The sequence below is a fragment of the Anarrhichthys ocellatus genome, unplaced genomic scaffold (genome assembly GCF_004355925.1).
Source record: "Anarrhichthys ocellatus isolate YVR2014 unplaced genomic scaffold, GSC_Weel_1.0 scaffold32, whole genome shotgun sequence".
Classification (NCBI taxonomy): Eukaryota; Metazoa; Chordata; class Actinopteri; order Perciformes; family Anarhichadidae; genus Anarrhichthys; species Anarrhichthys ocellatus.
The window spans coordinates 1-25,433 of NW_022280062.1; the positions used below are offsets into that span (position 1 = coordinate 1).

At 39.3% G+C, this 25,433-nt stretch overlaps 2 protein-coding genes across 6 annotated transcripts in view; both read right to left on the minus strand.

The window, feature by feature from the left end:
• Positions 1-1,819: 1,819 nt before the first annotated feature.
• Positions 1,820-20,565, minus strand: LOC116393177 (uncharacterized). The gene is made up of 45 exons (XM_031865291.1): positions 20,352-20,565; positions 18,438-18,490; positions 18,269-18,295; positions 18,064-18,132; positions 17,569-17,613; positions 17,263-17,316; positions 16,929-16,967; positions 16,778-16,819; positions 16,623-16,682; positions 15,940-16,011; positions 15,756-15,806; positions 14,764-14,868; positions 14,345-14,413; positions 14,219-14,269; positions 13,965-14,033; positions 13,804-13,872; positions 13,589-13,654; positions 13,407-13,469; positions 13,230-13,301; positions 12,535-12,603; positions 11,990-12,064; positions 11,708-11,764; positions 11,538-11,609; positions 10,586-10,645; positions 10,408-10,482; positions 10,249-10,317; positions 10,102-10,170; positions 9,939-10,010; positions 9,673-9,738; positions 9,127-9,198; positions 8,612-8,677; positions 8,433-8,501; positions 8,267-8,332; positions 8,101-8,172; positions 7,876-7,938; positions 7,517-7,588; positions 7,371-7,427; positions 6,993-7,064; positions 6,680-6,742; positions 6,308-6,370; positions 5,765-5,839; positions 5,542-5,584; positions 5,258-5,309; positions 4,446-4,860; positions 1,820-4,328 (listed from the first exon to the last, which is right to left on the minus strand). Exons 1-45 carry the CDS (start codon positions 20,563-20,565, stop codon positions 2,865-2,867), a joined length of 4,758 nt encoding a protein of 1,585 aa, XP_031721151.1. The 3' UTR covers positions 1,820-2,864.
• Positions 20,566-21,455: 890 nt separating this feature from the next.
• The window catches only part of apol1 (apolipoprotein L, 1), a 15,775-nt gene continuing 11,797 nt past the window's right edge, over positions 21,456-25,433 (minus strand). For all 5 annotated transcript variants that reach the window (XM_031865184.1, XM_031865187.1, XM_031865186.1 and 2 more), the window contains 4 exons: positions 24,991-25,068; positions 24,826-24,865; positions 24,330-24,381; positions 21,456-24,130 (listed from right to left, as the gene is read on the minus strand). In XM_031865184.1, the coding sequence (XP_031721044.1) occupies positions 23,173-24,130; positions 24,330-24,381; positions 24,826-24,865; positions 24,991-25,068 (1,128 nt within the window). In that variant the 3' untranslated portion in view covers positions 21,456-23,172. The remainder of the gene's footprint in view (positions 24,131-24,329; positions 24,382-24,825; positions 24,866-24,990; positions 25,069-25,433) is intronic.

Genomic DNA, 25,433 nt, shown 5'->3' on the forward strand with positions numbered 1-25,433 from the left:
CTGAGACAACACGAGCTGCTTCACAGTAATCACATGAACAACATGCAGACACACACACACACACACACACACACACACACCCAATAGAGACTCTGTTCAACATTATCAAACAACGTTTTTTCCATTTGCCTCTTCCTCATTCTCTGTAGCGACTATCGTCATCAAAGACGTGTGAACACGTCAGGTGTGAATTTATGTGAAACACGATGACCAGGTGGAAAATAACTCAGGAGCGGCTCATTTCCCTCCATGTGACATTACCTGACCAACCGTGACGAATTTGACCAAATCTCATTATCTGATTTAGAGTTTTGTAATTCAAATACTTGAGTATAGAAATAGAAAAATTACTTACCATAAGAAAACTAAATAAAAGATGAAGATACGTTTATATTAGCACCATCTTTGTTAAATAGAGCCTCACCCTAAACTTTACACAAGGTGTTCTTTTTTTAATTTTTCTGTTTAATAAAACATGAGTTCTCTGACCGCCATGACTATTTCGGTTTTAAAAGTTTAGTTGTTTTAGATTTATTTTTTTCATAATGAGAATTCCTGCACACGTCTCCCAAACTGCATAATGATATGAGGGTTTCTGTAGCAGTAAAGCTTCTACACACCCATAGTAAACCCACAGTGAGCGAGTTCTGTTTACGTGTAACAGCTTACACATAAACAACAAATGCCAGCAGATCATTCAGCAAGATAAGACAAGATAAGATAAGACAACAGGGTGAGTGTGCAGGGAGTGGAAATCCTACATTTAGACAGATGTCTTTACTTGATTTTATTTCAGCTCTGTATTCTCTTATTCTTTAAAGCCTTGTGATACTCTAATGTAAAAATACTATGCATTCAAAATTGTAAAGTACAGAAGTTTCATCAGCAACATGTTAAAGTAACTTACTATTGTAGTTGCTAACAACTTAACTGTTTTGGTATTTTTTGTGTGTATGTATATATAAGTGACTGTATATATATTCAATGTAAATATTTAGTTTTCCTTATTATCTTTTCCTTTTGTGCTACTTTTATGTAGTTTGTTCCATTTCATTGCCTTATTGTTTATATTCTATTCTAATAAAACAATACATTTAAATTGATAAAGTTGGTATTTGTAGGTAAAATCTTAACAAAGTAACAAAAGCTTACTTGAATATAAAGTATGGTAATACTCAATTAAAGCACCTAAAACTATTATCCGAGTACAGTACTTACAAATACCACTGAGAGACAATACTCGACCAGCGAACAACCAGTTGGAGTTTCAACCGGTTACACATTTGAACTGTTTGGACTGGTCTGCTTTCTGGCCCGCTTGTTTTCACGCTCTCAGTTATAACATGTACAGTTCAGGAGCAACAACTTCCTGTACAAATCAAATCGTAATTTCAATTTGGTGAAATTACTTTAGTTACTCAACAGTTTTTCCATGTGTCCCCTGGCAACTGCAGAGGTGTTGAGAATCCGTGTACTGGATGAAGACCTTTAACTCCTGGTTCAGCTCTCTGCTCCTCTCCGGTGGTGATCAGCTGTAATACCCGACAGCACCACCAGAAAGATTCTGTATGTTTAAAGTCCAACAACCAGCCCGTTCTTCTTTTTTTAAACTTTTGCTTCGCATTGATACATTATGTTTGAATGATTAATATCAAGAGTTAATATACTTTTTATGTGGATGTGAAATTGTTTACTCAGTTAATCAAATGGTTGGTTTAAAGTTCTCATTCATTTCAGAAGCAAATAGTTTCTTTGTACAGTCGAGTGACGAGCAGAAAATAAGAACAGTGGCGTTCAGAATCAAAAAGACCAAACAGAATCACATTTCAGTAAATAATTTATTTGTTCAACAAGAAACAAGCACCATAGAGATATATATATAATATAAAAAAGTGTCTATTTTAACCCTGAAGCACCAGAACTATAGAAAGTAACAGAGACCAATATAATGTTTTAGGTTCACCACAACATCAAAAAGAGTCATTAACAAAATAGCAGCAGCCTCTGCACTGTAATTGACATCATTTGCATCGAGGTCAGATTTAGCAGGAAATCTGCTTCACAGATGTGAAAAGAAAAGATACTAAAGACAATTAGAGCTTCAGCTTTCAGCAGCAAAAAAGACAGACAGATTTTGAAACTCCTAATGCATGTATATATGTAAAATATTAAGATTGTAGTGGTCGTATCCAAAAAGACACTGACGCAGAAGTCGATAAATGCAGCTTATCGCCCCCTGCAAATTTTGTTGCAGTTTTCAACAAAACAAAAAACTTTATTTAAAAAGAGATCTTCGTCACATAATTTATTCTCTTCAACCTAAACCCTAAACTTTTGATGAATAAGCTTTTCAGCAAGGAGCAGTGAACCTGGAACCGTTTTCACTCACGATTAAAAAAAGGATTGGTTTCTAATTCTTCTACCTCAACGCAGGCAATAACATTTACATATATTATAATTAACATGCCCACATGTACAGTGCGTGTGTGCATGTTCGAATTCAGCATGAATTAGCCGAGCAGTCCCTTACCTGTTTCTGTCATACTCCCCTGAAGAAGTTGAAAGCAATCCAATGATTGCATTTGAATATAATTATCTACGTTTCTCATTAGTTGAGAAGACTACGGTCTAAACTTAGCTACGCTTTTTACACACAACTGACACAAAGTTCTCCTGCTTCACCTTCTACTTTACATTTAGTTCTGAGTAAATCATAAAAACCTGAATCTTGATGGAGAGCCAGCATGTCAATCAGATTCACTGACCTTTTTCCCAGCAGACACTTTGACTTAAAACAATTCATTGTCAGTTTCTGTCCAAACCTAACATTTAATGTGATGATGTGTATAATAACTTCTTTCAAACTAAATATTGAGACCGTCTTCCAGCAGCGCCTTCGAGCTACGTCGAGATCTTCGTTGGCCGTGCTCTCTGTCTCTGTTACTTCCTCTCCTCTCTACCTCCTCCTCACCTTCTGCTCTCTCAAACTTCCTCCTCGCGCTCTCAATCCCGCTCCCTCGTTTCTCCTCTGCCCTCTGTCTGTGTTCATCATGCGGAGCCGTTCCGCTCCTGTGGTGACTCCTCTGGGAGTCAGATTCCTCCCGTCTGCTCCCCCACTGCCTTTCCGAGTGCTCCTCCCTCTTCGTCGCCGTCTCTTGACTTCGATGAGACTTCTTCCTCTCGTCGCTTTTTCCATGATCTTCCCTTTTCGTCCATCTCTCTGCGTCTCTTCCTTCTTTCTTCTCCTCTCTACCTTTCGCCATCTCAGCTCTCCAATCCTTCACTCCAGCCTCCTCCTCTGTCCTCCTCGAGCTCTGCGTCCTGTCGCTTAGCTTTCTGTCTCTTTCCTTATCGGTTTCATGTTTCCTCCCTTGCTCACTCCTGGGGAGTCGAGCTTTGTCGCTCCTGCTGCTGTGCCTCGTCGTACTCACACTTTCTGCCACTGGCAGATTTGTACCATTGTCTTCTTTTGCCTGGTCTCGCTTGCTCTCATGCTTTTCTTTTCCAGCTGTAATTTGGTTCTCAGCTTCTTTGTCCTTCTTTCCTTTCTGAGGTTGGTCTCTTAAAACTTCCTCTTTGGCTGCTTTGACAGTCTCATCTTTCTGCTCTTTTTCTTCACCAGGAATCTTGCTTTCTGATTCACTTTTGGCCTTCTTACTTTCCTTCTTTCCCTCTGTCTTAGTATCCTCCATCTCCTCTTTGTCCTTCTTTTCCTCTGGCTCTCCTTTTTCCTTCAAATTCTTACTCGTCAACATTTCCTTCTCCATCTCTTTACTCTTCTTCAGCTCCTCCTCAACCTTCTTGTCCAGTTTCTCCTCCAGGAGGTCCAGCTCTTGATCCAGTTTAGCCAGCTTCTTCGGATCCGACTCATATTCGTCATCAACTTCCTCCTCCACCTCCTTAATCTCCTCGTACTCCTCCACCTCGATGCCGTCCATGGTCTTCTGCAGCTGCGTCTTCACCTTGTTCAGCTCCAGGAGGCCGTCTTGAAGTTCTTTACATACGTCCCTGATCTTGGTGGCGAACTTCGTTTTGGCGCCCTTGCGGAGATTGTGGGAGTCTTTGGCGAGGAAGAAAATATCCAGAGCCAGGAAGAGCGCCGACATGACCCCTGTGGTGACGCTGATGGCCTGGGCAGCTTTGGCGGCGCCGCCTGCAGCGCCTAAAATCTGCACAGTGCTGATGAGCTTATCTGTGTTGATCATCAGGGCTTTTCCGGCACGGCCGCCCTCCTTCATCACATGCTTGAGGTTGTGGTTCATGGCCTTCTTGGCGGCGCTCTCTGAGTATTTCTCAAAGTCCCACTCCTCCAGGGTGTCCATACCTGCCTACAAGAGGCACAGAAACAAAAAAGGAGGGTCAGAACTGTCTCAGAAGGAGATATCTTTTCCAACAAATGCATTTGTAGGGACACTATTAAGGTTGAAGGTTGTCCTTTTCCTCACCTGCACAAACTCCAAACACTCCCTGATGTCTTTGATGTCCTCCTGGTAGTCCTGGATCATCTTCTCCAGCTTCTTACGGTCCATGTTGGAGTGAACCGTATCGGTGATATTGGCCGTTGCTGAAGTGATGCTGCCCGCCGTCGCCACACCGATCCCCACCGCCGTGACAATAATAGAGGCGCCAAAAGTGAAAGGCGCCAGAATGAGCCCTGTGATTGTTGCCACGCTGCCACACACACTGGCCACCCCTCCACCCACGGCAGCTTGCAACGTTTTTTTGTGGAATTCGTCCGCAGCGTCGGCCAGAGCCATAAGCTCAAGGATGCGATGCTGCAAGGACGCCCCACGCCGGTTGAAAAGACGCACGAACAGACGGGCTGCCATGTAGACACGATCTGCTGCCTGCTCCATCGCCCTGAAGAGACACAAGAGAGCTGTGAAGGCTTGAAAATCACAGGATGGTGCATTTGATCATGTCTAAAGTTAGATGCTTGTAGGTCTAAGAAATTTTGTACCAGCATGTGTCCCAAGTGAAATGGGTGGATTGCTTGCTACAGATCAGAGTCTGACATTTTTGGGGGGAATCCTCTGGGTCACAGAATTGATTCTCGGATAGATGAGTCAATTTCAATATTCATAATGTGAGTGGGACGGGAGAGGGCAAAAGTCAAAGGGAGCAGGAATCATCAACGCGGATCATCATCACAATAGGCCAGTTTTTATATGTTAATATTTAGTTCTAATATGAATAAACACGGGAACAGAATGGGCGGGAATTTGAATGAAAAGTTAAGAAAAGAAACTACGCTTACATGTGCTCATCACCCTCCTGGAAATCTGATGTCTCGTTCCACTCTGCCCAACCTGGAAAACGGAGAGGCAGAAACAATACAACTAGTACAAGGAGCAAATACAGTTTTGTTTGTAGGTTTTAGTGCCGATTTATTTGATCTTTTTTATGACTTTTATACTTAAAGAAACATCCTTTTTGTTTGTGTGCGTGTGAGAGAGAGAGAGAGAGAACATAAGTGGTAATTCTCTTGGTGGAATGTTATAACAGTACAAACAAACAACATGAACATATCTTCATACTGACCTTTGACTGTGTTCCACCACTCCATCAAATCATCATCAATGTCCTGAAAACAGAGACCTTTGTCAATGAAAAAGTATATTTCTATTCATAACATGCAGTCGATTTTCAGTCTAATAATCAGTTATTTCTTCATGAGCTCTTTCTGACCCGAAATCATAATTTTACACATAATCTATGGACCAACTGAACTAAACCAAATGTGTAAAAGTGTCCTAAAACGCACATGCTCAATTCCGAGACGGTTCCCCTCAGTAGGATAAGCTGCCATCTCAACAGGCTGGACCTCCACTTGGCTCTCCTGGAAAACAAACACAATAATACAACATTGTGACACAGAATTCAGTTTAAAGGGGTTTCTATGTGTATTTACTCTCACCGTCATTCCCTCTGTATGTCAGCTAGCATCACACTGACACTGATTCTCACCAGTTAATCCGTGTGGTTCTATAGTGTGGACATACAGCAGGGTTTATTTTTTCCCCGTATTCACTGATCTCTTCAAAAAAAGCTCCAACTTGCTAAATACTAACTCCGGATCACTTCACAGGCTGACAACCCTAACCTAACCCTAACCCCGATGAACTGGTTAACTGTTGCCAAATGTCATATGTTCATAAATGACAATCCCTGATTAAACAAGACAATATTAAATAGATGTTAATTAAGATTTATGGTTGTTTTTAATCTTGGATTAGAAATTTGTAAACCCCTCTTCAATGTTTTTCCTTTTTTAAGTAGATCTTTCTTATAATGTCACTATGCCGACCTGTGCTGGGTTCAGGTCCTGCAGCTCAAAAGTCTCCTCAATAATAGGCATCATTTCTGAACTCTGTGGAGGAAGACGAAACAAACAATGTCATTAAGAAGAACTTCAACACTCATTCATAATAAAACCAGCAAACGGGTAAAGGAAATATGAATTCAAAAGAGGACGAGACATTGTAGAGAATGAAAATGTATATTTGTGTCAAAAAATGAACCAAAACAACTAATAACCTCTTGGACTGATCTCCAAGCTAATAAAAAAAAAGTAAACTTTATTTTAAGCTTTTTACAAGCCTTTCAAGCAGCCTGCTCTTGTTCTTTATTTACATTACCACAAAGTGATTCATAACAACTAGAAGAGATGAGAAGATACCTGTGAAGCTAGACTAAGTTTGGATATTTTGGGAAGAGTCTTCTTGATTCTGAATGACACAACCTACGGAAACAAAACAAGAAAAGAAGAGTTTGTTAATGAGAAAAGACATTTAACATCAAAGAGCTCAAACGGGAGAAGCAAGAGACAAAATAATCTCAAAGTTCAGCTCCTGTCACCATTAAAGTGTTCTAACTGTATTAAGATAAACCTCTTAAAAAGGTATAGCTGTTGAAATGCACTCCGGCTCTTGATCCTGCAACTTCCTGTCATGTCTCTGGACGTTTCTTTAAAGTGAACAACAACAACTCACTCGTTTTTTCTTCTTGATGGTTTTCCTGCGTCTCAGCCCGCCTCCTTTTGGTTCCTCCATGTCCTCATCGTCCTGCAAATGAAGACAGAGATTATTGTTTAACAGCTGGACAGACACATAATCCAGGAGTTTATGAGGATCATCTAATTTGCTCTTTGTATTTACCTTTTATTAGCATTTAAAGTTTCAACACTTGTTTCATTGACAATCTCAAATACTACTACTACTACTACTACTACTACTACTACTACTACTACTACTACTACTACTACTACTACTACTACTACTACTACTACTACAACACTGTGTTCCATCGACTATTGGTTGTACGACTCAAGCGAGTGCGTTTCCCGCCCCTCTTTGCCAATAATATCATACCTGTTGTTGTGTTTTGGGCGTCTTCTTGAACATATTACCAAACCCTACTTTCTTCTCCTGTTAAAAAAAAACAAGGCATTCCTTTAAGTCACAAAAAGGCAAAATATGCAAGCATAATCAATAATACACTCTACATCAAGGCTCACTTTTGGGGTGCTTGTAGCTTCAGAGAGATTGTCGTTACTCGTTGACATTTCAACAAGTGCTGAAGGAATATCCTGTCAAATAGAATAAAAACAAACAATACGTTATCACTGAAACATTTGAGAGAAGTTGTTGTTATAAAAACGATAATTACTTTAAAATCTATTTACTGTAAACATTTGCAGGCAGAGAAAGGATGGAAACGTGTCCTAATGAAAGAGGAGAGCTTGGTTTGGCTCAAATATATTTTTTTAAATCCATTGGACGTTGGGGTACAGAGCGTTCCTCTCTCTAGATTTGATGTTTTGGGCTTTCAGCCTGAGCTTTGTGTTCAGAGGGTGATCATCGGAGTAGCTCTCACCTCTGCACTTTCTGCGAGGCTGTCGCAGCTGGCAGACAACTCCTTTCTGTCATTGAGAGGATCCTGAAAAACAAGAAGAAAATGAACATTTTGTAGGCAATCTGGTTTGTTTTAACTTGTTGAAGGTTATTTTACCACAATATAATCATCTTAAAAATGTAGACAGACTACTTAACGGTAATCACACACCTCACCACCGAAAAAAACTAAAGTTTATTTGGTTACCTTAGCAGCGATCAAGCGATGAGCTGGTTTAGGAGACTTTTTGAAGATCCCTGCAAGTCCTCCAGTCTTCTCCTGAAGCATATGAAACATTCACACGTTAATATTGAAATAATCAACAGCAGAAGAAAAAAAAACAGCTGAGATTGTGATCAGCAAACATTTGTACCTTTGGCGTGTGTTCTTCGAATAGATTTTCACGACTGGCCGATAACTTCTTATCATCATTTGACTCCTGAACGCACACAACAGAAAAAAACAAAACATGAATACAAAAGTACAGTCAAATGGTGTGATATACTGTAAACTAAACTTCAATGTGGAAGGGTCATTACCTCCTCTGTTGTAGTCCCCTCTGCTGGTTTATGAGTCTTTTTAAACATGCCACTGAAAATACTTTTCTCCTGAAAACATGAATTAAACACAGACACCATCTGTGTAAGAGACTGAAAAACAAAACGGTGCTTGCACGTTCAAATTTAAATTTCAAAACCAACATTTCTCATCAAAGTACCTTTGTGTTGCTGTTTTCAAACAGATTGTCATTACTTGCTGACAGCTCCTTCTGGTCGTCTTTGTCCTGGAAAAAGAGAAATGGACGTTATAAATATGTAAAATATAGTGCTGCAGGAATGAGTCCTAAACCTCGGAAATGAGTTACATTCTTTGCACTTCCAGTGCCCTTGTCTCAAAGCCAATGAGTTTTTTGAATTCTTAGTTAGATGCCTGAAATAAGGTCTGTGGTCAGCACAAACTTGAGAGATTTTAACGTTTTGTTCTGCAGCATAGAAGCTTTTTTGTGTCTTAAAAAAGGCAGTTGCTAATTGAGACTAAACGTCATCGCACCGACTCGTGTATACTAACAATCATGCGACCGTGGTTAAGTTGTAACATTAGCATTTTAGTTCTGTAAATTTTTGTTGAGAAACACAATGCTATGTCAACATCCAGGGTTGGCCAACACAAATATGTCCTTCCTGCAGCGATCTAATCAGTCTCCAAACACAGTGCGTCTAGTCACACACTCACCTCTGCGGCGGCCTCGTCTCCAGATGCTTTGGGTGTTTTCTTAATGAGTCCACTGAAAAGACCGCCTTTCTCCTGATGAGCAAAACGAGTTGTAGTTAAGTTTTAGACTGAAAATAAAATGAGTGTTTCAATCACTAATGCAGTTTCATTTTGGACGTTTTGTTGTTGTTCTTATCTCGATTGGCTTGTGAGGAGTGCAACAGGAGGCTTGAGAAAAGTCTGAACAAATTCGCTTACATGATATCCAACCATGTTTCAAAGCATACAGTCAATTTGTTTTCTACCTTTCAGCAGTAGTATCGAGATATTTTATTCGGTAGTACGACAGGATAAAACTACCTTGTTACAAGTAAAAGTCAAAATACTCTGCCTTGCTTCAAAATGTACTTAAAAGTATCACATTTCAAAGTACTCCTTGTGCCAAAATGACATCCATCTGAGCATTAATGTTGTCAAGAAAGAGCTAATTTAATCAACTACTGTTATGTAGTTTAATTTATAAGAATGCTTATTATCTTTAAACTGATCTGTTTTACAGACACTGACCTCGTCAAACAGGTCGTCAATGCTGGCTGATCTTTTGAAGATACCCGCCAGGCCACCTTTTTTCTCCTAAAACAGTTTTTGGTTAAATGAAGGAAAACATTCAGACACAAACAAAAACACAACGAACAGGACTAACAGCACTGGATTATTTTTACATTCAAATATGAAAAGAGATAAATGCAGCACAGAAAAAACAGAGGTATCATCCAAGCTTTCAGTTAATGCAGACAGAACAAGGTCAGCCACTGTAATAATAACTGAAGTACCTTTGGGACGGTTGTGTCCGACAGAGTCTCACAGCTACCAGATAAACGTTTTTCTGTGTTCACATCCAGCTCCTGAATTCAAACCAGAAAACTGTAAATATAAATATCTACTCCATCCTCCATAAGGAGAAACTTAAGGCCCAAATTAATCAAATCACAGTACCTTGTCTGCTGCGGTGTCCTCTGCTGGTTTCTGCGGCTTCTTAAACATGTTGCTAAAAATATTTTTCTCCTGGAAAAAAAAGTGGTCGTCAGTGAAGGCTTCCTCTGAAGACATTTGTACTTACAAGTTTGATGCATCATATCTCACCTTCGTGGTGTTGTTGTTCTCAGCCAGATCGTCGTTGCTGGCTGACAGCTCTCTCTGAACTTCTCGTTCCTGAAACATAGAAATTAAAGTTTTATTAAACCCGTCAAAACGTGTTGCAGGTTTAGAAACTCACCGCATGTTCAGGTAACACTCACTCACCGGTGACGCCACCCTTTCTTTAGACGATTTGGGAGTCTTTTTGAGGAGTCCACTGAACAACCCCCCGCCTTTCTCCTGATGTAAATACACAAGAACAAAAAAAAAAAAGTTTGCTGAAGTAGTGAAAGTATTTACAAATCTTACTGCGGTTTTGTTGAAAAGCTTTGATCTCACTGACCTGTTTGTTCTCAGATAAATTCTCAGTGCTGGTTGAAAGATCGCTGTCGGGAGAATCGTCCTATGAAAAGGTGTTTATGTTATTTGGGAATACTAAGTAAGAAATTGCATAACGTATTTTACTCTTCACACTGATGAAGAGGTTAATGGTTATTTACCCTTTTACTAAATATTTCTGGTAAAAACTTTGTTAACTGTTAATTATGATTTATCACAACTTCTACAAGACTTTGTTTTTTACTAATAATAAAAAAAGAGTTAAAGAAAATATTGAATGAACATCTGAGCATGGTTTTGCATTACTGTATTCATAATAATTGACAATCATGGAATACATTTGCCAGATTTTGCTACATGTTGAGAAATATTTTAAAGGAAATACTGAATCTACAGCCGCAACTCATCACTTGTTCATTTTAACCTAATTTTCATCAAGTCAACAGAAATCCTGGAAACAGAACAGGTTAACGGAGCTTTATAATTTGTCAAAAAAGACTGCCTAGCATCCTTTAATTGTTGAAAAAAATAGAGATATGAAGTTAAAGCTGCTTGTGAAACTAGAAAGAGTACTAGATTAAAAAAATGATCCAACCTAAAACCCTCCTGTGTTGCGAACTCTTATGAAATGAAAGTAGCTAGCAGCATTAGCTCTAAAAGACCCAAAACCTAGTGAGAAAGTGTCCAACATGGCAAGCAGGCAGGCAGATAAACCGTCCAATCATTACATTAGGTAAGGATTTAGTTATTGGACGGGCTTATAACAGTCCTGCAACACCCACAGATACCGGATTTTATTCCATTTTTTGTCAGAGCATTTGATTAATTGATAGCCATCAGGATGTAATGAGAATTTAAACAAACAAAAAAAATCGAAATGTTGTTGAAAACGGAAACTAACCCTAACCTTTTAAGAGTTGGATTTCATTGAAAAAGTAACATGTCGTCACTTTTACCTCTTCAGGTTGGGCAGCTTCTGCAGGTTTGGGAGTTTTCTTGAACATTCCACTAAATATTCCTCCTTTTTCCTGAAACATACAGACAGTGAATGCTCTCTCTTAAAGTTAAGATATTAAAGGAATCTTTTAAAAGTGTATTAAATAAATGAATGAATAAATAAACTCACCTTGGTGTTGAGAGCTTCACTGCTGCCTGAGAGTTCATCGTCTTGTGACTGTGTTTCCTGACAAAAGATTACAACAATCAGAACAATCTTGGGGAGTAGTACTGCATATGTGAGAAACAACAGATGTGGAAACATGTTACTCAAAAACAGGTGAATGCGGGAAATCAGAGGAACGTGTGTACATGTGTTGCAGTAACCTGATAATACAAGCAGCTAGTCGGACATTTTTATTTCTCAGCTTCAAAGCTTCAGAAGTGACTGATTATTGTGTAAATGTTTTACCTCCTCCAGTCGGGGGGCCTCAGACAGTTTGGGAGATTTCTTGAACCTTCCACCGAAAACGCCTCCTTTCTCCTGCTACGTGAAGAAAAAGAAGAAACTCATCTTCAAAGCATGTCCTTACTGGCTTCCTTGAGAGAATGACTCGGCTGAAATTGTTTGTATAAACCTGTTTTTTGAAAAGGGGGGGTTATGTATTTTTTGTTGGCAGTCTGGTTTTGAGAAAGTCGTTCATTTTTTCTTCAGCAGGATCTATATTTTAATTATTTTTTCTTGCAAGATTCACAGGGAAATAAAGAACGATGAATAGTTACATCAAAATAGTTGCGTCCAAAAAATGTCTTTTGTTTGCACCTCTGGACCATCAGGCTGCCTTTCACCATATTCAGAGTGCAAATATCATGTTTCCATTTCACATTAGGCTTGATATATGGGTCGAGTTTGGGTGTTGCACTGTTGATGTCAGTGTAGGGGAGGGTTTCAAATCAAAGCAAATATAGGATTCAGCCCCCACAGCCCATCCCAATAACTTTCATACAGTTTCTTACTTTAGTGGTGTTGTTCTCAGACAGAGTCTCATTACTGTCGATCGGCTCCGTTTGCGGCGACTGTTTATCCTGAAACAAAGATACACAAACAGTTCAAACGTCTCAGCGGTTACACATAATGAAATTAAATATAGTAAAAACAGTTGTAATATGAAATATTTTTTCATAGAAGTTGTGATTGCTGACAGATGTACAAACACTTAAAATGTCCATATATTTACTTTCATGTGTTATAACCCATTAATTACATCTTTATTTAGTGCTTATCAATTCTAAATAGGTAAGTGTTACTGAATATTTCAAGTAAAGAAAGAAAAGCAAGTAAATATTTCAATTAAAACAAAATATAAAATGCAGTCCAGGTAAATACTGGGTTAAAGTCATAACTGCTTGACCAGTAGTGTCATTTTAAGTGAGTTTTAAACTGTAAACTTGGACCATTACACCCTCATCGACCTCAGTAGTGCAACATTTTTGAAATACCAAAACATAAGAGACAAAAACTTCCGGCATTTAGCAATGACTCATTGTTAAAGACAGCTCATTAAGAGCAGACAGGATGTCAGTCTGTTGTTATCACCTTTACTCTCATTGCTCTCAAATCCCTTAAATGTACATTGAACTCTGAATTATAAAACACACTCAAGTGAAACATTTTCAGTGATTATTAAAGCATCTGAAACATTTTCAGTTACCTGATCGGGTGTTCCCTCTGCAGGGATCTTGGGAGACTTTCGGAGCATCCCGCTGAAGAATCCTCCTTTCTCCTGTTGACGTCGGACCAATTCATTAACACCGCCGGTGATTGTCACATAATGATAATTCTATAATTAAAACCCAGTCACTTCACAGATGAACGCTTCTGAGCTCACCTTTGAGTTTTCGGATAGACCATCACTACTGTCTGACAGATCGTCATGTAGAGACAGTTGGTCCTAAAAGGCAAAATGAACAGGTTCAATATAATTATCAGGCCACTGGATTAAACCAATAAGACGTTTTTGGCTTTGTTTGAATTGAGTTGCACATCATACAGTGTTTCCAGCTACATCACCTTGTCAGTTTGAGCAGCTTCTGTTGATTTCTTCTTAAACATGCTGCTGAATATTCCTCCTTTTTCCTGATACAGACACAACAACAGTACACACATGCTCAGTTATGAAATACTTCTTTTTTTTTGTGTCATGTTCAGGTCAGTGAGGGGTCGTTTTGGAGGACAATCTTCTAGTCCGTGTGTGCACTTAAATTATAATAACGTTATCTGCTCACCTTCTTGTTGCTGTTTTCAGACAGACTGTCGTTGCTGGCAGACAGCTCACCATGAACACTGAGACTGTCCTGAAACACCAATGAGATATAAGAGAAAACACACACGAAAGACAGTTTTCCAGTTGTATTTTAAAGAGTAGGACGCCATTTTTGTCACTCACCTGTGCAGGCGTCTCATCTGTTGTTTTATTGGATTTTTTAAGGATGCCAGAGAAGAAGCTTCCCTTTTCCTGTCGAAAATGTAACAATTTGGATTATACACATACGGATACACATTTTGTGTTGAACGTTTTCTTTACTATTAAAACCATCTATATTCAACCCTCTGTTTCCCCGTGTCTCCGTCCTTTACTACGCCATTAAACGTGTCAATTATACTGAATATACACTGTAGATGGACTAAAACAAGACCGACCTCATCTTCTGATTCTGCTGCATCTTCAGAATCGCTGTCTGCCTTGCTGAACTGACGATGAAATAACAAAACAGTGAGCAAGAGGCGAACTTCTGATCAGAAAATGAGCGGAGGAGTTGATGTTACCGTCACAGCAGGAGACGATTTCTCTTTGGGTGTTTTCCGGAACATTCCAGCAATCAGACCTCCGATATCCTGAACGAAAAGGGTGAGAGAAACATTCTAACGTCAAGCTGCCTTTAAGGTTTCCTTTAAGAAAAATTGGTAATGTTAAATGGCGTCTTCCCTGCAGACATTTAAGAACAATAAAAATATTACTATGTGGCTTCCCCAGTGTTAACGCCACATTCTGAGTGATTCATTATCTTGAAGTGTACATTGTGGCTTTCATTTGAGCACTTTCAAAGTAATTTGATTTTCAAATGAATGAGTTTCCACTTTGTTGTTCACAACAGTGACTGAATATTGATCTGTTTTTCTGGAAGAAGCACAACTGGCTTGTTCAGTCATGGCTGGCCAGTCAAATACTGTTATTATTCTCTCACCTGTTTGGGTTCTGCATTCTTTTCCTGCTTGTTTTTTTCTGAGGATCGTTCCTTTTCTGAGCTGGCTTCCTCCTTGCTGGGATCTGGACTCGGCTCTCTGCTGGCCTTAAAGAAGAGTCAACAGTCTTTAGCACAATATGATCCTCTGACATTAGAATTTAAACTCTGTCCTTAAAAGATTGTCCTATTCCTTATCTCAAACTGTCTGCGAGATTAAAATCCTTCTCCTCCCACTTAAACTTCACCTCACCATCTATATTTACAGCTGCTGTATTAATACGATATAAAAGGTGAGACATAGGATGGCAATTTATGTCTTTATTAGTGAGACAACAGCAGAGATGAGCGGAAGTGAGGGCAGAGAGAGATGCAACTAGGCCTGTCACCATAACCACTTTTGTTTCGCATTCCCAGAAATAATTGCACTGATATGATAATATAATAGCAATAATGAAAGTACACACTTTCAAAGAGCAATTAAAATAATTCTTAAGAATTGGAAAAAATATAGAAGTCCGTAACGTAATTATTGTGACAGGCCAGCATGCAACAAAGGTCCCAGTCTGGACTCGAAACAGGGACGTTACAGTTCCGGGATCAGCGCCTAAACCCCCAGCACACCGGGCCCCTGACAGTCAGATAATCTTGTTGGGATGTCCTGCCTAATAATATGCCATAAAGTAAACAAACTACGAAACAATCCAGGAGGTAAAAGTGATGATTCAATATTTCACAGCTGAGCCCTCAGAGAAACAATAAATAAATGGTCTAATTTTTCACAAGGATTCATCCAGGCAGTCTGATCATTTTAACCACAGACAACACATTTAAATATCTTTTAAAAATCAAAGCAATCCAGGTTACATTAAAATAAATTTGGTCCCCACCACCACCACCACCAGACAACGCTTTCGTGTGAAAAGTCACCACTGTACAATAAAGCACTGCAGCCACCACCAGCAGAAAACACCAAACCAGACGGTGCTTCATACCTTCGGTGACGACTTGATTTGCAACCCTTTCATTACTCCTTTCAGACCGCCCTGTCAATTACATTCACATGTGACAAACCAGCAGATGACATCAACAGTGGAATGAACTCTCACTCTCACTGTCACTCTCACACTCTCTTACACACACACACACACACACACACACACACACACACACACACACCGGTTTAATGCCAGAAGTCAGTCTGGCCGGGACATCGTCCGTTTGGTGCTCTTTGTTATGGCTCACGTAACTCTGAGGAAAGAAAAATCAGTAAAAACACATTCTACTTCATATTTTTTGAGCACAGCTCTAAAACAATGTACAGTGTATATCATGTTTATCCCATCATACAAGTTGATGCTTAATGTGTCCTTTTTGTTCCATTTGTTCATCACGAGACCCTTTCATTGAACAACATCGTCTGAGTCAGCAGCTTCTACATGCTGGTACACACCTACTGCATGTCTAAATACACAGTCGTGTTTCACACGTGTACACACCCAAACACACCTGCTGGACAGGGACCTGTTCAACTCACGCAGTGTATAATTTTATATGCTTACTAATTTCATATTTACATTTTGATATGTACATTTACTGTGATTTAAAGGGATAGAAAGACGGCCCTTTCTGATGGGAACTTGTTTTGTTATTGTGTGACTTTGGTGAATCCAAACTAACCCTTAAAAGGTGCACAACTACACAAACAAAAAACTATCCCATCGAGTCAGCGCGACAACAGCAACAGTCGTGTTCTCAGAGGTAAAACTGTTGTTTTGTCAAAGGAGTCTTTTGGCTTGGAATGCCCTTCTGTCTGCGTAGTAATTTACAGTGCAGATAAGAGCAGCGAGTGCATTTCTTACAGTGAACGAAGGAGTTGTCTCTTTCTGGCTCCGACGAAACATTCCAGTCTTGACATCACTCTAAAACAATGCACATGACAATAAAGAGGAAGAAACTGTATAAACCGTTTATGAATTAGGTCGGAGCGGCCATTTAATAACGCTACCTGTAATACCTGTTTAAAGTCTGCGTCATCATTGGGAACTTCCGATTGGATCTGATAAGAGGAAGGACACTCCTTCAGAAATGTATTTAAAAACAACCATGGAGGAACATGATAAGTCATTTCATTGTTTTTGTGTGTGTGTGTGTGTGTGTGTCTGTACCCTTCTGTGTTGGCTGTATCTGGTTGTGGCTTTAAGTTCCTAGACACATAAAAAAGCCCAGAAGGGAACAACAACAAAAGATATTAGTAACAGGACAGAAACATGACACCTTGTGTCAATACTTAACTGTAAGCTGCTCTCACACAGACTGCAAAAAAGGTTGCAGATTAACTATAATTTCAATATTTGTTAACAAACATGTTCACACAATACTCCGTTATCGGCTCTGTGCTTGGCTTTAAACATGAGAAACATTCCCTGTGTGGAAGTTGAATTGAACTCTGACTGTATTGATGAGTATCATTGTATATTGGAGTATTTGTGTGTAGTGTACCTTTTCTGTGGGTCTGGGTGGAACCACAGGAGTTTGTGTCATGTTCCCATTAGCCTGATACAGATGGATAAAGGTGATACGACACATTATTTTCAAATGGTATTGGACTATCTGGACAACAATGCACAAAGTGTATGAAAGCAACAGTAAGCAGAATATTGGTTAAACTCAATGTAGCAATCATGAGAGTGTTTTAGTATGAAGACTTTTGACACATATCTCCTCGCCATCTTTTATTTCTATCTGCCCCTCTATCTATCAAAACATAAATCACAGCAATTAAAAAACAACATATACATTAAATACCTCATCTGTGGCTCTTTTCATCCGATATTGTGTCTGAATCAGTTCCTGCACAGAAAAAAACTAATCTTTATTCTTATAAGTCACAATGCAAATCAAAACTTCTCATTTCTTCTTTCTTTAGTGACTCTTGTAAATGTTATGTTATTATATTAGGTGAAAAACACTGATAACGCATATTATCATTTCCTTTAAATTAGTTTTTAAGGTTTATATCAGGTCTGATATTGTTGTGCTCATAAAGTTACCATTATGCGTTTCCAAACTTATATGGATCTTATGGATTCTTTTGCACTTTTCCTCCTCATAGAGTGAAAAAACTTGCTCCTCTGAAGCCAAAAGTAATTTACTAAAATGTTGCCACATGTTGAAGAAACGTCAGCCCACCACACGTGCTCGGTAGAAGGTAAACTCTGGGACACCTAAAACAATTGTATAATAGACCCTTAGATAAACATTATATAGTAAACACTTGTGGTCGATAAATGCTGGACGTACAGCGTCAGTAGGTCGTTCAGGTACCAGAGGAGTTGGCTTCTCCCATTTCTCCGGATCATTTCTTTTAATCTGTAAAGAAGGTTTTTACTGAGGTGTGAAGCCATCCTGAAGTCATATTTAAAAATGCTACTGATGTCACAGCACAGTGTGTTTGATCATGTGTTTGCTAAAGCAAAATGTCAAAGCTTTAGGTTTATTACAGTACCTCTGTAGGCTTTGGGAGAAGTTTAGGCTGTGAATACAGAAGAAACCATGAGTGTGTACTGTATAGTATAGTATATATATTATACAGTAGGATTTTATAAACTCTACAATCAGTACTGGAGAGTTTTCAGACTGTGCATTAGTTCATTGTTTGAGTTGAATGTTCTCACCGGCTTTGGCTTCTTTTTTACTTCTGGTTTGATCATGCACGCCTCCATCCTGCCTGATGAGAGCAACAGAGACAAATAAAGTGTAAACAGGAATAATCACAGGTTTGTGATTTCTGCTTTAAATGGCTCTTTGAAATGTCAACTGGGCCAGATGGAAGTAAGAGACAATCACTTCTTCAATCTTCCACGAGCTCTGTCGCCACCATCCACAATGAGTCGTAATGTTATGCAGCTGAGTGCAGCTCCTCTATTTCCTTTGTGCATTGCATTTTGGGACATCACTGTACATCAACAAGATCAAGCATCTTTCAGAGTGCATTTGAGGTTTTTTAGTATACACTGCTTTTTGATACCAATTTAGTGTAAATTAACTTCAGATATCAAACGATTTTACTGAGAAGCTTTTGAGGTTAAATGTGTAAAAATGTAAGTCAGTTGCTGTATAAAAGATAAAGCTAGTATCACTTTGGCTTTTATTATTAAATAAATTAGCCTGAATAAGCAAAACTCCACTGTCAGTCAAACCCCTTTAAAACACACAAAAGTTAGTACTTGACTGGTTAGACGACTCAACACATTTAAATATCTTGGGCTATGGTAAGTTTTACTTTTAGGTCATGCCATATTTAAATCAAATATTTTATAATTTAAGCGAGAAAACAATTACAAAAACAACTGTTGCTTTTGTTGAAAATGTATAATAATGAATTTAAATACACGGGAGGAAACACATGGTTACAGTTACAGTTGTCACTTACTGTATGAATCATTTAGAGAAATACTGACGTTACTTCAAACACATTTCCTAAAACTGTAACTTTAACGCTTTTAGTTGTGCTGAACTCTAAATCAACTTAGCGGTTAATTGCTGACAACTTTTAGTCTGTACGTTAACAGTAACACATCTGACGCTCGTCATATGGGGACGTGAATTAGAAATAAACGTCAAACTATAAAAACCGAAATCAGTTCGGTGCCAGACTAAACGGTTTCACCTACCGAATATTTGAAGACAGTTCAGAGGCCCTGCACATTCAGTTTTTACCAGATATTATCAAAGCAGTGAGCACGAACTGCTTCTTCCCTGTCACGAAGAGTTTTTAAGACTTCACCACACCCGCACAACAACATCTGCACACATGAGGCGTTCAAGAGCTCCTCTAAAAGCTCCGAAATTACATCACTTCAGTTACACCCGGTACCCATGTAGGCTCATATACTGTGTAGCAAAAGTGTTGAGTGTTACTTAGATTTATTGACAATTGTATCGAAAATATCTTCTAACACATGTAAGCTCCACATTGGCTAGTTTAAACATGTGATTAGTACCAGATAGAGTTAAATACCAAAATAGAAGATGTAATTCTAGTTTCAGTAACAAAAAACATGATGGTATCGATGCAATTTGAATAACCAGCCCTTGTGTCTACATTCTGTTTCATATGGAAATATTTCAAACTACACAAGCATTGCATCAGAGAAACCCATTTGCAATGCGAATTTGAAGATGAAATGTGCAAAAAATACACACAAAATGCAGAAATAAAATGCAGAAATGTGAAATAAAACCATGTAATATTATGTATTTTGCCTACCTAAAAATGCAAAACAATAATATCAACATCACTGTTTGATGCAGCCTTCATCTGCTGCACCTTTACATCTCAACTATTCATGTACGCTCTACCTGTACATCACATGCTCCCATGTTTCTCAAGAGTATTTACCGCCGCATGAAGTAATCCAAATGTTTCCGACAACACCCAAAGGCAACATCACTTACAGGTCGCACAAAGCATCTTAAACAAACGGGAACACGCCCTGAGAGTTCATGTGGCACATATCCTCACTGTGAAACCACCTGTTGCACAATGAGCCATGTTCCTGCCAAACAAAAGAGCTCCAACATCTCACCTGGTTTTTGCAGTCGGAGAAGAGTCAAGATCTGAAAAGCTTCGTCTCCCTTCTGGATTTGTGATGGCTGTCGACTCACCTGGGAGTGGGAGGTGGCCAGTTGAGGTCTACCTGTGTCTGTGGGAGTGGAAACGCGTGGAGACGCCGCCTGTGGAAACGCGTCTCCACAGGCGGCGTGACTCTGACTCATCAGTTTCACAGGTGTCAGCAACATGTTAAGAAAAACCCAAACGTGAAGGGAGCTGGTCTTAAAATAGAAAAACTAAACTGCACTATAGTGCAGTTTAGTTTGGTCATCTTGGCAGGAGCCCAAACACTGACACTTTGTGAAATCATCACAGTGAGTTAGACAATATTTTATTATTAGTCATCAATCTGAAAATACTACATCTCCACACGGTATATACTGTTTAGTGTATTTAGAAAGTATTCAGACATGTTGGCTTGGGTTTTGCTCTCATGTGCATTGGCAGCCATGAGTCATATCAACAGGTGTGTTCCTTTCCAAATCATGTCCATCAATTTAATTTGCCACAGGTGGACTCCAATCAAAGTACAGAAACATGTCAAAGATGATCAGGAGAAATATTAAAGGGAAACCTGAGTTTGTATTATTTGTTTTGTTGTATTTGGCAACTTAACACGGGCTGCAGATCTGTTCTTTCTTAGACCTCCACTGGTTTATCTTCTGCGTCTCGCCCTGCTGCAGTGATGCAGAAGTGTACTCCAGGGTGTGGTCAGTACACTGTGATGTCACTGTTGGGTGTTGGTTACAAGTGTAATCAGGTGGGCTCCAAAGCCAACCCTGCACAGCGCAGCTTTGTTGTGGTTTCCTCTACATTTCTATTTGGCACACAACACGGCACATGCTGCTTATGTCAACGAGGATCGACCGGTCTGTGCGGCAGCATGAATCTAACCCAATCGCATAACTGTGTTTATTCATCGTGGAAATTAAGAAAAGTAAACAGTGCTGAAGGTCACTGACTATTATGTTGATCTTGGCTATTAACTGAACAAATACCAACTCAGTTAGTGCACAGCAGTCAGAAAAAGGAACTTAAGTGTTTGCTTGCTTGTATAGAGACTTTACAAAGCAACAGATTGACAAATGTTTTTTTGACCTTTAATTAACAATTTTACAATCATTACAGTTTTACGATATATTGCACATAATGAGTTAGTGTCGAATGAACAACTCCACCCAGAAAAATATATATTAGGTTCATTAAACAATCCACAGAACAGACATCATCAAACCCTGACTTCAGAAATCAGTCTTTAAAATATGAATGCAATAAAAAGAGAAGGTAAACCGGAGAGGTTGACACAATCCTTGCTGGTTTTTACAGTCTTGTGTCTTTCCAGTTATCGACGTAGAGACTTTTACACCTTGAAACCATCTAATCGGACAGAAGACGTGGTAGAAACCTTTGACTTAACTCGGCAGAGTATTGAAAGAAAAAGGGGACCATCATATTCTCCCATTAGTTCTCCTGACAGCTTTTTACGTTTGTGTCTTATGTTGACCGAGCTGTTCCAAGTGTTTACAAAGTACAGATTACACATCATTAAATTAAAACAGGTGGATCCACAACAACTGATTCTCATGTAGTGATTAGTTGTAAATATTTACACCCAGTAACTGACAGGTGTAGCAGCTGCTTAGCTAATGTAAGCTCATTAACATATGACCAGTTTAGAGATAAGAGGACATTTGGTTCACAAACCTGACGTGACACTAGATCAAAATCATATTTAATAATGTTCTTAAGTGGTAAGAAACATAGTATACCATGAATTACAAAAAAAAAAAAAAAGGAAAAACCCAATACTAAATGACCAAATAAAGTTGGCTAGGTTAGCATAATCAGATATTTCCCACTCATCCTTAATTGCAAAATACTACTAACTCAAACACATTTCTAAAACATATTTCATATTACTAAAACAAACTAGTGCAAACATTGTCAGAGTATTGGCAGTTAAGACAATATATCACTCGTTCCCTAAAACTGTGATTAAGGTGCTTGTGTGTTTCCTAACACATTATTTAAGTCTGTACTAAGACATTCCTGAAGTTTTAATGGTGCAACCCCGATTTAGTGAATCACTAGTTTGATAGATAGAAGCTACATATTTACAAACTGCTGGTGCAACCCCATCCTGCTTCTTACGCAACATAATTGTGTAAAAACAATCTAAAACAAAGGTTTATATTACATTTTTTTTTTAAAACAAGACTGTGTCGTGAAGACTTATGCCACATTAGTGTATTTCTAAGGTTGTTTAAATAATAAAGGCACTCGTCTCTTAAGCACATACACAATCTCTACACCTGATAAGTGTTTCAATATGAACCAACACACTGATAAAACTCTAAGCAACACTTTAAAGTCTAATGATCAAATCTAGTAAGTACTTTGAAACATTTTTTTTACTTAATCTAAAACTATCCAAATACATGCTGCAGTTAAAGCTTTGAAGCCCATTTTCTTGAAGACCACTTGGCAGTTTCACACTTGGCACAGCAGCCAGAGAAGCAGATACGATACTTTATCTACCGCAAAGCCTCAGTTCCTCTCAGCGGTGGGTATGCTGTTAAGATTCAAGAAGTCAGGTTCATAAAGTTCAGAAATTTGAGAAACTACTGTATTACTGTATCAAGAATAAAGTTTCCTCATACAAAATAGGCCTGATTGTAGTTTTCTATTTTAAGACGTTGGCACCAAGAATGCAGCAGTATGTTGGAGTTTTGAGCCGAAAACACCTCACACACTTGCACACAATTTAAGGCCTTTTTCCAGTTTTTAAAGTTTCTTCAAACATATTCTCGGTTCTCGTAGTCCTTTTTAATGGCTTTTTTAATGCGGTCGATTTCATCCTCACTTGAACTGTCATGTTTGTCCTCTTTCTCTTTGCTGTCGCTCTTCAAAGCAGCCGGATCTTTGCCTCCCTCCGTTTCCGGCGAGGTGGCCTGCAGCTCCTCCCGTATCCCGTTGAGCTCCACCAGACCTTCGTGCAGCTGCGTGGCCACCTCCCGGATTTTGGCAGCAAACTCTGACTTGGCCCCTTTCTTGAGTTCTTTGGAGTCTTTGGCCACAAAGTAGATGTCCATACCTACAAAGAGCCCGGTGAGCACACCAGTGGCCATACTGGCGATCTGGACCGCTCTGGCTGCCGTGCTGCCCGCCACGTTGGCGATCTGCACCACACGCATGATCTCATTTGCGCTGATGAGGATGGCCTTCCCTGCCATGGCGCCGTCCTCATAGAAACTGCTACTGAGCACAGGGAAGTCACGGTTGTAGGCGTGTTTTTTCATCTTCATCAGGTCGAACCTCTTCAGGTTCTCGATACCCTGCTTGATGAATTTCAGGCACTTGTTGAGGTCGACCATCTTCTCCTGATAATCTTGCACAATCTTCTCCACCTTCTTGCGGTCCATGGAGTTGTTGACCTGGTTGGAGATGCCGGCACCTGCCGATGTCAGACCGCCTGCCGTGGCGACACCCAATCCCACCGCTGTCACAATCAAGGAGACTCCCATGGTGACCGGGGCCAGAGCAAGGCCGGCGATGGTGGCCACGCCCCCGATGGCGCTGGTAGAGCCGCCGGTGATTTGAGCGATCTTTGTGTTCTTGCTGAACTTGTCCAGGGCGTCTGCGATGCCGTTGAGGTCGATGACGTGCTGCCAGAGGCTCTCAGCGCGCTCCGAGAACAGCTTGTTGAAGACACGGATGCCCTTCTGCACTTTCTCTGCCGTCACAGCAAACGCCCTGAGACGAACAAGTTCAGATTGAAGTTTTTCAACTGTAATTTGTGAGAATACAATTCTATTCTCCTCTGTGATATTGGGGTCACGGAGGACATTTTTAGATGCAGACATCTCAAAACTGAAGCCATCGACATGGCTAAATACCACCAGAAATAATAAATATAAGTTTTATATTAACACCCATTTTAGCCTTCACTTACTTGGCCTCTTCTTTTTCTGTCATGTCATCATTTTGAGGCGTGTCCTCCCAAGCTGAGGAAGCGAAAATGTGAAAGAATAATAAAGTTTTCTTAATACATCTTATTCCAAAAGTATAGGCATTAATCGATTTATATAACTGGATCCACTCTTCTTTCGACTAGATTTTGGATCCTGGCTGCAGGAATTTGTTCCCATTCAGCCACGAGAGCAATAAATCAATCTTTTTTTAGTTATTGTTTTAATTTAAAATCAATCCTTTTTTATGGACCTGGTTCTGTTGAAACAGGAAACTATTGTCTAAAATATAATTGTATGCTGCAGCATTAAGATTTCCTTTAATTGGCCAAAAGCATGAAAAACAGCACACTAAAGTATGTCAACAGGGACGTCCACATACATTTGGTCGTATGGGGAAAATGGTTGAAGAAGAAACTAAAAGTTGGGCCTTTTACTGTCAGATCAAATCCAAAAGAAAGCATTTTATTTGTAACTTACACTCCACGTTGTTCCACCACCCCATGAGGTTGTCCACATCCTGAAAGACACAATTAGATTTGTATGGGATTATTTGTTTATGGTTGCTGTACAAACGGTTAATAACGAGGCCTCAGATTTGATTGACATGTTACTATGGTGACGTGTTTTGCTTCAGAAACCAACCCGTCTGTCTTCATGCTGTGATGGGTCAACACGGAGGTCCTCCAGCTGGTCAAACAAGGTTCTATTTCCACCGTCATTCTGAAACAACAGAAATAATACGGCTTTAAAATTCTATTCACATATATCAATACCAAGATCTCTTTTTCCTGCTTAAAGACAAAAGGTCTGGGGGGGTCTTCTGTATAGCTTACGTATACGTCAGTGAGACCAAATGACTGAGAAACATAAAGAGCAAGTATTCAAATCAACTTAACAAATGTCCCATATTCTAGTTTCACTTTTCGTGCAATATATGCTCAGAAAGAGCCCATCAGGTAAAGAGGAGGAAGTGATGCTGCAGTTCTGCTGCTAAATATATATATATATATATCTTTTCTTAAGATCGGAAGAGAAGATATGGTTTTTTTTTTTTTTTTTTTTTTTTTTTTTTTTTTTTTTTTTTT

Excerpts from the sequence above, each read along its gene's own strand:
- LOC116393177 (XM_031865291.1), bottom strand. The coding sequence starts at position 20,565 with ATGTTGCTGACACCTGTGAAACTGATGAGTCAGAGTCACGCCGCCTGT. Across the intron at positions 10,646-11,537 it reads AAGCTGCCCAACCTGAAGAG|GACGATTCTCCCGACAGCGA; the intron begins GTAAAAGTGACG and ends ACCTTTTCATAG. Across the intron at positions 5,840-6,307 it reads AGGACCTGAACCCAGCACAG|GAGAGCCAAGTGGAGGTCCA; the intron begins GTCGGCATAGTG and ends TTTGTTTTCCAG.